The sequence below is a fragment of the Mixophyes fleayi genome, chromosome 3 (assembly GCF_038048845.1).
Source record: "Mixophyes fleayi isolate aMixFle1 chromosome 3, aMixFle1.hap1, whole genome shotgun sequence".
NCBI classification, from domain to species: Eukaryota; Metazoa; Chordata; class Amphibia; order Anura; family Limnodynastidae; genus Mixophyes; species Mixophyes fleayi.
The window spans coordinates 12,970,214-12,982,955 of record NC_134404.1 but is presented as its reverse complement, the minus strand read 5'-3'; the positions used below and the strand labels follow the sequence as shown (position 1 = coordinate 12,982,955).

Sequence of the window (12,742 nt, the reverse complement as noted above, 5' to 3'; positions counted from 1 at the left end):
CATTTATTGCTATATAGAATGCATTGTACACACACTTTTTAAATATGTGAAAGTTACTATGTTGACATTGCAGTAATTCTTCTTAAACACATCAGGATAAGATTTGTATAAATATTGACTTTACAGTGGTTTGTTATTATTATTATTATTATTATTATTATTATCCTTTATTTGTTAGGTGCCACAAGGTATCCGCAGCGCCGTACATAGTACAAACAGTAGACCATACAGGGTGGAACAGTACAGAACAGTAAACACAAAGTACCAATGCTTCAGAAGCTCCGGGCAGACAAATGGAGTAAATACGGAGTAGAAGAATGGGTATGGAGACAGGAGGGGAGAGGGGCCCTGCTCATTCGAGCTTACATCCTAAAGCAGGGTGGACAAAACAGGCACGATAGGGAGGGTTATGTAAACTGCATACTGCAGATTACCCATTTGGTTTATTCATATATATATATAAACCCCAACAGACTTCATGTCATAGATTATTTTTAAGATGCGTTCAGGATTAATCTGGGGACAACCAGCATCAGTGTTACGAGCCGCGGTGGTGCCTGCTGCCTTCTGTCTGCTGCATCCTGGCCGTCTTCTTGACGACTGGGACGTCACTTCCGGGCCCGACCATTGCTAGGGCAATGGTCAGACACTGGTGTACTAGTTTGCCGCGTCCCGGCAATTCAGAGCAGCCGGGCGCATGCGCGTCTATCCATATAGCCTGCTCCTGATTGGCTGCAATTAGTATTTAAGGCAGGGAGAGCTTAGACTCCCTGCCGGTTATAGCGTGGATTCTGTCTGTTCCTGACCTGTTCCTGTCCTGTTCCAGTGTTCCTGTGGATACTCTGTTCCTCTGTTATTGTACCTCCCGTTTGTGACCTTTTAGTCTGTTTCTGGATTCTGCTTTCGTGCTGGGACCTTGACCTTTTGGCTTGTTATTTGACTACTCTGCTTGCTTCGGACCCCTGACCTCGGCTTACGTCTGACCACCCGTTACCATCTGGATCCCCTCCTCCGGCCTTGCTGCTGCGGTTTCATTAATGAACTTACACTACATTTAGAGTTAAGACCTGGGGGCATCTGAGTACCTATGAGCGCATCTAGCTCTACGGGAAAGGCGGCTGCTATAGGCCAAGACCTCTTCCGCTAGTTCTGTAAGTTCATTACGAGACCTGTCTGCCTAACAATTAGCAGGTAACTTATATTACACACTCAGTTCTGGTTCTGAAATACAAACCTCAGACATTACTATTAATACTAAGATATCATGATTTTTACTACATTTAAAAATCTGAAAAGATATGCTAGGTACATATACAGAATGTTAGATGTAATTCAAGATTATTTAGTAGTTAATGCATATTGGCAAACCTCTGAAGTAAAGGTACATGTACAGACATAGAAACTTACACCTCCTAAAATAACCTGACCATTGGAGATGACCATAACACAAATCTATTAAACTATATACAGACATAGGACACTACACCTCCAATATGACCTCCCATTGGACATGACCATAACATAATTATATTACCCCCTATACAGACATAGGACACTACACCCCAACATGACCTGACCACTGGACATGATCATAATACAATTCTATTACACTCTATACAGACATAGGACACTACACCCCCAACATGACCTGACCACTGGACATGATCATAATACAATTCAATTACTCTCTATACAGACATAGGACACTATACCTCCAACATGACCTGACCACTGGACATGATCATAATACAATTCTATTACACTCTATACAGACATAGGACACTACACCCCCAACATGACCTGACCACTGGACAAGATCATAATACAATTCTATTACACTGTATACAGACATAGGACACTACACCCCCAACATGACCTGACCATTGGAGATGATCATAATACAATTCTATTACACTCTATACAGACATAGGACACTACACCCCCAACATGACCTGACCACTGGACATGATCATAATACAATTCTATTACACTCTATACAGACATAGGACACTACACCCCCAACATGACCTGACCACTGGACATGATCATAATACAATTCTATTACTCTCTATACAGACATAGGACACTACACCTCCAACATGACCTGACCACTGGACATGATCATAATACAATTCTATTACACTCTATACAGACATAGGACACTACACCCCCAACATGACCTGACCACTGGACAAGATCATAATACAATTCTATTACACTGTATACAGACATAGGACACTACACCCCCAACATGACCTGACCATTGGAGATGACCATAACACAAATCTATTAAACTATATACAGACATAGGACACTACACCTCCAATATGACCTCCCATTGGACATGACCATAACATAATTATATTACCCCCTATACAGACATAGGACACTACACCTCCAACATGACCTGACCACTGGATATGATCATAATACAATTCTATTACACTCTATACAGATATAGGACACTACACCTCCAACATGACCTGACCACTGGACATGATCATAATACAATTCTATTACACTGTATACAGACATAGGACACTACACCTCCAACATGTCCTGACCACTGGACATCAACTTATTTTTAGGACTCTTTCTTTGTTTTCAACCAGCTGTGCAGTACCTCTATCATACCAGAGGTGCTGCTGTTGTACCATTGACATTTTCCCCTCGCTGGTAGGAGTTAATATTCTTCCCTTGTTAAATACCCACACCTGCCTCACTGACTATATATGTCTGTTCCTCACAATGCACCTTGTTGGTCATTGATTGTTTTCCCTTGGACTTCCAGCATAGTTATTACATTCTATTCCTGTGAATCCTCGGTCCTGGCTGTTTACCATTTATCAGCTAACTTTACCTGTATCTGCTGTTTTGTAATTATTTATTATTTACCTGTTATCCAGCCACACCCAGAGGTTTGTTTATTATACCCAGCTTTATCTGGTCTGTGGTTACCCTGCATTACCTGGATTGAGTTATTTCTACAATAAAATAGTTTTATGGTTTCATCATACTCATGGCTCCATGGCTGTCGTTACAAGGATCTAGTTATTGGAACAGATTTGTAACACGTATCATTCATTCATTTCAACTAAGTCCCTTGTTCCATTTTTCCTGAAATGTTTCTACAAATAAGACAGAAATGAAAGCATCTCAACCAATGTATTTATAAAAGAGATTCAAATCTTTTTCCGGGGACATAAGGTCACCCCCTTGTTTTTAGGAGTCACTCTTACTGCTATCAATTCCTTTGTCTCAGGTGGCAACTGTAATAGCACCCTTGTAATCTCTTATACAAACCAGCATAGACTGTGATCTCTTTAAAAGGCAAATATTGTCAGTTTTAAGCATCATTTGATCTAACAGGTAAATATCACTATCTATAATATACATCAAGAAACTTGGTATTTTTCATGTATATCTTTCATTTTGCTGCCCTCAATATTTTGCTCTTTCAGGTTACCTCATTACAGGTCCATCCGTATTAGGAGCTATGTATAACATGAATAAGAGTGAAGTGAACAATATATTGGGAGAAAACCCAACAACTTTAATTCGATGACTATGGCAGCCAAATGTAATAGTAAGTTGTGCTTAGTGCTGATACAAAGAATGCATCTCTCAGTCCCACCGAGAAACTGTAATGGTCGAGCACATCTGATGCTCAGATAAACTAGGAGTTTGCTCAATGTGGTTTGCACCTGTGTGTGCAGGGATCCGTTCCTGTGCACATACACTCTGCTCCAAGTCATGTTCTACATAAACAGTCTCTTCTTTTTCTATTCTCACTACTTATATCTTCCCTCTCTAATTACCTGCAGCGCTGGTTGAACCCGAGGTCTAACTGGGCTACAGCCCAGGGGCCTCAGGCATCCAGGGGGCCCTTGAAAGTGCTCAGCAGCATTATTGATCGTGCAGGGGCGAGGGCGGCGCACAGGGAGGGGGCCTCATGGGGAGCAGCCTCATGGGGGGCGGCAGGCGGCTCACAGGGTGGCCTCACGGGGGAATGGAGGCCCCCTTCGTCCAGGGGCTTCCATTACCTTAATCTGGCCCCGATTACATGTTATCATATCACCCTTCCTATTTTCTTTTTTTCTCCTCCTTCCTAGTAGATGACCTGCATGCACTTTAATTCTCTCGCAGACACTAAAACCTTCACTCTCTCATCTTCTCCATCTTATGTCCTAGTGTGGCTCCATTACACTGCACTTAAACCCTCACATTGCCCTCTGCTGTTACCTACATCTCTGACCAAACATCTGTCTATCTTCAGTATCCTACCCTCACTGCTGAACACTACTGGATGGAATCATTTCATTTTTAGATTGCAAATTAATTCCACAACACAGTCAGTCAACAACTTCTCATTCACAGTCTTTGGTTCAGCACGACACTGTCTTTTCTGACTGCTCTACTTGTCTGGTTGTTATTTCAGCATCTTCTCTGAAAGACCTGGTTCTTCCCAATCTCCTTCTTCAGATCAGGTGCCCTATGGAATATCTATCACACAACATAGATCTCTGCATTTGGGTTGAAGAAGAATATAATTAATCCATTATTATGTATCTCATTATTTATCAGGCGTAGCTGTTATCAGAAGGAAGTGATTTCCCTGCACATAACTCTCCTCCCCCACCTTAGCTAGAGAAACAAGTTTTGGCCTTTGAAGCAGCCTACAGGCTGTGAGCCAGACCCTGTTACAGGGATCTCTCCTCCCCTTAGAATTCTGTTAAATGAAAGGATAGATCTTACTCACACACCTCTGAGATTCCATGAGCAAGCAAGTATTTATGGATTATGTGGGAGCTGCAGTGAAAGGCAGGTGGGTGATGGTTTGGGTGGTACCTGGTTAAGATAACACAAGTTGTAATGAAAGTTAGTAGAATGTGTAATGTTGGTTAAGTGTTTGGTTACATGGGACTTGTACAGCCTGAAGTGACGATTGTGACAATTGTTACTTAGATGGGAAAGATACTGCTGTGGGACTTGGATAAAGAGGACAATGTGTAATGAGTTTTTCACAGGGAAGGTTTATCAAGCAGTGATGTTTTACTGGGAAGTGTCAATTTTACTCAATGATGAGAGCTGTAATAGTGTGTTAGTAGCTGTACTTGTGTGAGTATATGAACCAGAACACAGATAGAAATATAGCTATGTATCATAGTTGCCTACTCTCCTGGAATGTCCGGGAGACTCCCGAATTTTTGTGAGTTCTCCCGGACTCCTGGTTGAGCAGGGCAAACTCCCGCATCCCGCTCGCTTTATAGGTGAAGAGGATGGGGACGCTGCTAATCGCTTTATCCTGGCCCCGTCCCCTGCTGTAATAGGACAAAATTGGTATGGTGTAGCAGAGGGGTGGGGACTAAAGATGCGATTCACTTGGTCACGCCCCCAGGACTCAGCATGGAGATCTCACCTACCGGACGGGAGATCTCCAAAGTAGGCAAGTATGATATATAGATGTGAGTGCAATTAGTATTTACGGATATTGCTGCACTGTAAGGTGGAGATAATGCAGCCAACATTGGAATGAATTCTGAGATACACGCACACACGCACAAATAAGATATACACAATTATATGATATTGTACCTACGCAACGATTGTCATCTATGTTGAAATTATATTATATATACCGTGTGTAAGTTTGGTAATTAAATTATATCATTACATTAGTAAAGATTCTATTTCATACATATTTATCTTTTACATGGCTTCCTACATTCATCAGGGAGCATTCTGATCCGGTCCTCCCATGAGAAGGAGATATATATGTCTCCCATGCATTCTCTGCCATATCGGTGCACTAGGCTACACACATTCCCTTACGACTAGATGCATTTTTCATAAATTACCATTTTTGTAGGACTTTCGAATGTCCCACTTTTTCAGAACAGTCCCTTCTTTCCACCCAAAATCTTTCATTGACAATGCTCATTTTCTCATAATTCAGACTCCGGAATCATCTTAATTAACAGAATTAGAGAGAATAGGTTCCTATAACTGTTTTACCTTATTTCAGACCTAAAGTAAACTATAGGATATCAATTATTGCAAACTATCTTATTGTGTTTATTATATGCAAAGTTTTCATCCAGCCTCCATGAGGATTAAACCAGTTAAAAAGCCACAGATGTAAACCAGCCCATATAACTACAGCTAGAAATTCAGTATGAAATTAATTTGTTTTATCAATTTTTAGATTGTTCCTGTGATATCAGAAGAATGGCATTTTTCACCACTGTTGCCCTCTTGTGGATTCTCTCTGTTGCTGCAGCTCAGAACACACGTAAGCAGTATAATCTGTGATATCTTGGTTGATAAGTAAACTACTGTGTCATGTACTTCTGGCTGGATCACATAGGAAGAACTTATTATAGATATTTATTTTAATCAGGGGTGAAGTGCACATCTGTATATCATTGCAAATGTACTTATTTTTTTATATTGGTATGTGTTATGTATGGAAATGTATTGATCTTGGAGACAGTATGTCATGTTTGGGTCTTGTAACTTTTCTATAGGAAGTCCCAAGTAAGTATATGACTGGAGGGGATGTGTTTTTGAAACTGCCTAGAGACGGGTAATCTCATGTTAATTAGACCTTTTCATGGCTGAATGACCAACACGTCTGTTGAGTCTGAAAACCCCGGGCTCATTAGACTGGCTGGTAGACTTTCTATGTGTGTAAGACTCAGGATGCAAGTGATCACAGATTAATGCAAATTTTACAAGTTGAATTGCGTTAAAAGCAATATTAGAGAAATGTTATATCCTAATGGTAAACATCTAATATATATAAGCCTAGCAGCATGTGTTAGTCTGTGTGTAGAAAAAAAAACAAGCTGCAGCGCCACGTGCTGGGCGGAGTTATATACTGACCTACTAAATTCTTAGCATTATCTAATATATAAAAGTAAAAGCCTACATTTACGAGTTGAGGGCTCAAACTCATTTTCGTGAGGTAATTTTACCTCATGAACACACATTAAAAAGGGCGCTTGCGTCGGGAAGTAACGCTCTTCCCCTGAGGAGTCCTGGGCTAGGCCCAAATGCATGACAAGAACCTTTTTAAGACCTTAAGTAGCTTGATTTGACTAGAATGCTTGAGTATCATGCACGGATTAACTTGTTCAATATAAAACCTCAGACATGGTGATGCTAGCAGCAATGTAAACAGGTATTAAACCCCCCCAGGCAGAGTTATGTGCAGTCTGCACGAAGCACCTGGATTCTGGATACCTCCTGCCAAGGTATCTGTGTAAATCTGTATAAAAAGCGGACTGTTTGACCATGTAATGTAGTATTATACCATCTGTAACTTCTGGAAAGAGTGCTAGTACCACAGACTGGCATTTAACTGTCTTTAGTAGGACACTTGAGCTAATAAAACATCACTGCTTCATGATCCTGCTTTGAAAACTACTTACCTGTGCTGTAATTCCTGAAACCTGGTTGTTCTGAGGTTGGAACCCTGCATCCAGTAACAGCGCTCTGCCCGACATTATGCAGCTCTAGCCAGTGTGATAGGCAAGGGAGGACCATTCACAGCAACCCTGTCCTAAAGGGAGAGGTCAGAGCTACCAGCCCAGGTCCGTATCTGGCGATTTTGAGCATATCAAATTCAAAATCACTTTGCGCAAGCCCAGTAACGGACCATACGCCAGTAAACGCAAAGGACACTTACTGCAGCCTACAATTTTGGGGAGGGGGCTCATGAATGAGCCAGGGAAGGTGCGTTTTGGCGTAGTGAATTTACAGCAGTGACGTGTCAAACTCAAGCGCACTCAGCCACGTCCCAATCCAGCTCTGGGCATAGCAAAGTTACTTGTTTTTATGCTCTATCTCTTGCTTCAGCTACAGGGCTAGTCTAAGTCCTGACGAATAATAATGTCAGTCTCCTATGCATGCTCTGACATGTGTTTGCAATCAGGAGCAACTTTAAAACTGCATTTTGTGCACAGTAGACATTAACAACATCCTAATAAATGTATTTCATGGGGGAATTTTTTTATTTTATTTTTTTACAGTTTTATCATTAATGCATATATTAATTAACGGGTGACATTAATTCTATATATTTTTTTCTGTGCGTTCTTTTGCGAGTTTATAATCCACATAGGTATTGGACATATCCTGCGGTGTCTTATGTAATGAAGCACAACAGACCTGCACCCAAATTCACCAGCGCACGTATCTTCAGATCCGTTTCCTGCTGAATTCATTAGTGCCGAGTCGCTTTACATGCATTTTAATACAAACGCAGTATACATGACTTGATGAATCAGGCAATAGATGTGAAGGGCTGAATTTGAGGCTCACATTATGCAGGGATTGATATGATAGAATCATGTATTTTTTTTCAATCTAAACAATCTTCTAAGAATTTAAGATGTGGACATCCAATCATGTCTCTTGTGACAAATGACAATGTGTTACAGACAGCATACAGTGCTGTATTTCAACCATAAGGCATCAGAATTATTCACAAATGTTTCCGATTACCTTGTTATCATTTACAGAATACACATTAAAAAATGCTAGTGGTTTGTTACTCATCTCTTATGGCATTTTCTCATTTTACATTTCATCACAGTTCAAAATGTCGCACTTAGAGGTCGTTCAACGCAGTCTACAAATTTTGAAGGTTTAAGCTCCAGTTTAAATGCTATAGATGGAAACCTGGATCCTATCTATGCTCGTGGATCATGTTTCTCAAGTAAACAAGAAGCTTCCCCTTGGTGGAGAGTGGATTTATTGCAAACCTATAGAATATCCTATATATCGATCACCAACAGAGGGGACTGCTGTGCAGATTATATAAATGGAGCTGAAATTCTTATTGGGGACTCGCTGGCCAATAATGGGAATAACAATCCAAGGTGAATATTCATTTACACTGGGATATTTATTCCATGTCAGTTTTGCATCTTTTTTATTAATTTTGGATAAGTTAAATGTGTATGTAACAGCCAAAATGCAAATCTAGGAAGTCAACAGTTTATAGTAGAATGCCGAAAATGATGTAGGTATGAAATAGACATATTCTATGAAAAACAAGCTGTTACATTCTGGTAATAGACAGTTCATGGGTTTTTTTGTATCGCTATAAGTCTTTGAATAGAAAAGGTAATTTGGAGACCAGGAATACAATCTGGTAATTTTCTAAAAAGAAAAAAAGAAAAAAAAGAGAGGCTTTGGAAAATGGAACTATGTTGAGCATTATTAAAAGCAAACTCTGCTGTAGGCACCATCATCATCATCATTATTTATGACTCCACAGGTTCCGTAGCACCTGACATAATCATACAGATATAACAAACACAAAAATATATAATAACAGGTACATGGGTACAGCATACTTGCAACTCTCCCGAGACACCCGAATTCTGGGTAGGTCTCCTGGAATCCTAGGAGAGCTGGCGATTCTACCATATCTGCCCACTTCACTAAATTAAAGCCGGCATGAACGGTCGGAGGGGGCGGGACTTTGTGGTTTGCATCATTTTGGCCATGCTTCCATTTATGTTTGGGATCTTTTTACCACTCACTCACATCAGTCCTTGCCCCAATGGAGCTTACAGTCTAAATTCCCTAATGTACACATACACTGATAGACAGACAAAGAGAGAGGGAGAGAGAGGCTAGGGTCAATTTTGATAGCAGCCAATTAAACTACTAGTATGTTTTTGGAGTGTGAGAGGAAACCAGAGTACCCGGAAACCCACGCAAGCCTGGGGAGAACATACAAACTCCACACAGATAAGGCCATAGTCCAACCACTTTGCCACCGTGCTTATGAATATTGATGGGGTCTGTATTGTCCACTAGGCCACCATAGATTGGGCTCTATTTTATACTGCTCTACCAGAGAAAGGGCTTAATTGTACACTGGAAAATCAGGGAATGGCCCCTGTATTGTATTCTGGGTCACTAGGGAATGTAATCTGTTGCACAATGGATACAATGAAATAGATTCCCTTTGTAATGTATACTTGGCAAAAGGCAATGTGGTCTGTATAGTACACTAGCCAATAAATAATTTTATCTGTGTATTGTACACCAACCACCAGAGAACAGATTTATATGCTCTACTGGTTACAGGAATAAGCTCTACTTACTGTACTATGTTATGATATAATGGGCATGTTGGAAATGGCAAATGTGGTCTTATAAGGACTGGGAGAATGCCTTTTTCCAACTTTGTCTTGGATGCCAAAGACTGTGGTCCGGACACTGGGAGCTATGAGTTATGATCACTATGTTATTGCTTCTGAAAAATGGGGACATTTTAGGGCTGCTGAGATGTCACAGAGTTTACAGGTAAATACATATGTATAAGCTTTAACTGTCATCAATATACAAATGAGTAAATGGGATGTGATGAGCTAAAGGTCTGTTCACACAGGAAGTGTTTGCTCAATTGATGTCAGTTGCAGTGTAGTACGTTCCCTGGATATCCTACACAGAGCCAGAATGGAAGAATTCCTGCACCATATCACTGTGATTGACCTTTTTACAGTTATTACACCTATTTATCCTCATCTCTACACATTATTTCAGCATAATATAATGCCTGGAGACAAATACAGATTGGCGAAGGTTACAGGAGTATGTATCTTGCTCAAATGAACCATCTGGTTAACAATTTTGCAGCATTATTATCCATCCTTCACATCTAGACCCACGACCATGTCCTTTCCCACAGCCGCCAAAATATCGTGTCTCACTGCATGATCTATTGCCTTGCAACTTTCACACCACACTACAATCTTACTTCTGTGGAAACAGCTGCTTCATTTTTGCTCTTTCATAAATAACCAGAAGAACCTGGCTTATTTTTAGTGTGTTTTTTTCTGCAGGTTTGCTAAGATTACTGCCATACCCCTTGGTGGTACTGACACCTTCGAATCATGCACAGGCATGACGGGTCGGTACGTGAACATCATCCTACCTGGAACAACTGGATATCTCACTTTTTGTGAAGTTCAAATCTTCGGAGTTCCTGTAACTCCTCATTGTAATAATTAATGAAGGATATTTACAATAACAATGAAACTTGACTTTCAAAAGAATTCGTCCAGTGCAACATTTTTATTACCAGATGATAAATCTTTGTACTTACTATACTTACTATATAAAGAGTAAATTTGAGGCCTGATTTAGAGTTGAATAAAAATATGCCCCATTTGTTTCAGAGTAAAGATGTGCCTGCACAGTTATGTGTCCACGTCATCTTAAGCTACATGCAACCTTAATTCTTGTACAGATTCATCTGGAGAGAAGATGTAACAATCATTTTCAACTACAACACGTGCATCCAATTTATGTAGCTGCAATATTTTCTTCTCATAGATAACATATTTGAAGACCTCAAAATAAGACACAAACGGGTGTGTTTAGCCTGTGTCTATATGCCCATACTGTACTGCCCTGTTAACTCCTCTGATTCACCTCATCAAGTGCTAGATACGTGTAATTCTAAATACGGATGTAAGTTTTGTGCATACACAGGGCACCAATTTGGCACTAAGATGCATCTTACCATCACAGACCCTTAGTGACTAATAATCATCTCTTGGGTAAAAGAAGAAGAAATGCCGACACACTAAACACCGGCATTTACATTTCGCTGACACTGATAAAATACAGACAGTTAAAATTCCGACAGTCACAATGCCAACGGGTCCATTGGCAAAACAGTTGTTTGAGCCGCCGGCAGTAAGCGGTGTAAACTAAAAAAATAAATAAATGTGAAAATAAAGTGTGCCCCCCCCAGTAATATTAAGGCTAGCGCTGGTCTGAGGAAAACCAGGGGGGAAACAGCGTGGGGTCCCCCTGATTTTCTTCAAACCAGCCCTAGGCTTAGTTAGCTAATCATCTCCTACTAAAATCAATCATAAAATCCCTATTAATTTTCTGAAGAAATCCTGGTGAATACTTTCGGAATAAATTTGTTTTCATATAAATGGGCAAGAAACTCAGTTGCTTCTCTTCTTTCCTCTGGTTAATGTGTCACGTCACACACAAACATCATGTGTAAATGGAAATTCACGGTCAAAAAATTGATGTTTACTGTATTATTATTACATGACAGTTATAAAGAGGACCTCACACATCTATTAGGTATCTGAATGACTGAATACTGAACAGACACAGTTCATGTATAACTGCGCAAACCCTCAGAGTGACTGACCTCTTATGAAGTCATGCACCAACATTTACCCAGGTCTACCAACTTCCAGTTGTACTTTGGCGGAGAGACTCCTTTCTAAGTGCATTTTCAGTAATGTAATCAAAACCTTCAAGCACACAAACAATCATGTACTCGCCCATAACTGTAAGGAGGTTGGACTTTCATGTGACATTTTTACAATTTCCCCCATGTGGATTTTCAGGTAATATCCATAAAGCCAATATGTAGGTGTGTTCCTCTTTTACGTTAGGGTTTACAACGACCGGGATGTAGGTGTGCACCTTGTTATCCAATAGGTAGTGAAACTGGCACACTTGTGCAGATTAAAGTTTATCTTAAAAATGTGTTTGTAGTTATGTGTTGTGGAACTGCAGGAGCCACAATTCAGGATTTGCGGACTGCGAGGACACAATTCTAAAAAAGTATATAAGAAAATATATAATTTATTATTCTCATTTTGAACAATGGGAAGCAGGTCAAAGGTTTAAATAACAATGCGTTCCAAGATGCAACTGCTAATATCTGTTTTTGAAACTGCGGGGC

General features: G+C 40.2%; 1 protein-coding gene across 2 annotated transcripts; it reads left to right on the top strand.

Moving 5' to 3' along the window:
- The first annotated feature begins 4,709 nt into the window (after window positions 1-4,709).
- On the top strand, window positions 4,710-11,970 carry LOC142143342 (fucolectin-like). 2 transcript variants are annotated; one of them, XM_075201110.1, is made up of 4 exons: window positions 4,710-4,783; window positions 6,206-6,292; window positions 8,600-8,885; window positions 10,866-11,970. In XM_075201110.1, the coding sequence occupies exons 2-4, from the start codon at window positions 6,229-6,231 to the stop codon at window positions 11,032-11,034; spliced, it is 519 nt and encodes a 172-aa protein (XP_075057211.1). In that variant the 5' UTR covers window positions 4,710-4,783; window positions 6,206-6,228; the 3' UTR covers window positions 11,035-11,970. The 2 variants fall into 2 exon arrangements, with proteins under 2 accessions (XP_075057211.1, XP_075057210.1); XM_075201109.1 differs by having other exon boundaries at window positions 4,773-4,825.
- Window positions 11,971-12,742: the final 772 nt, after the last annotated feature.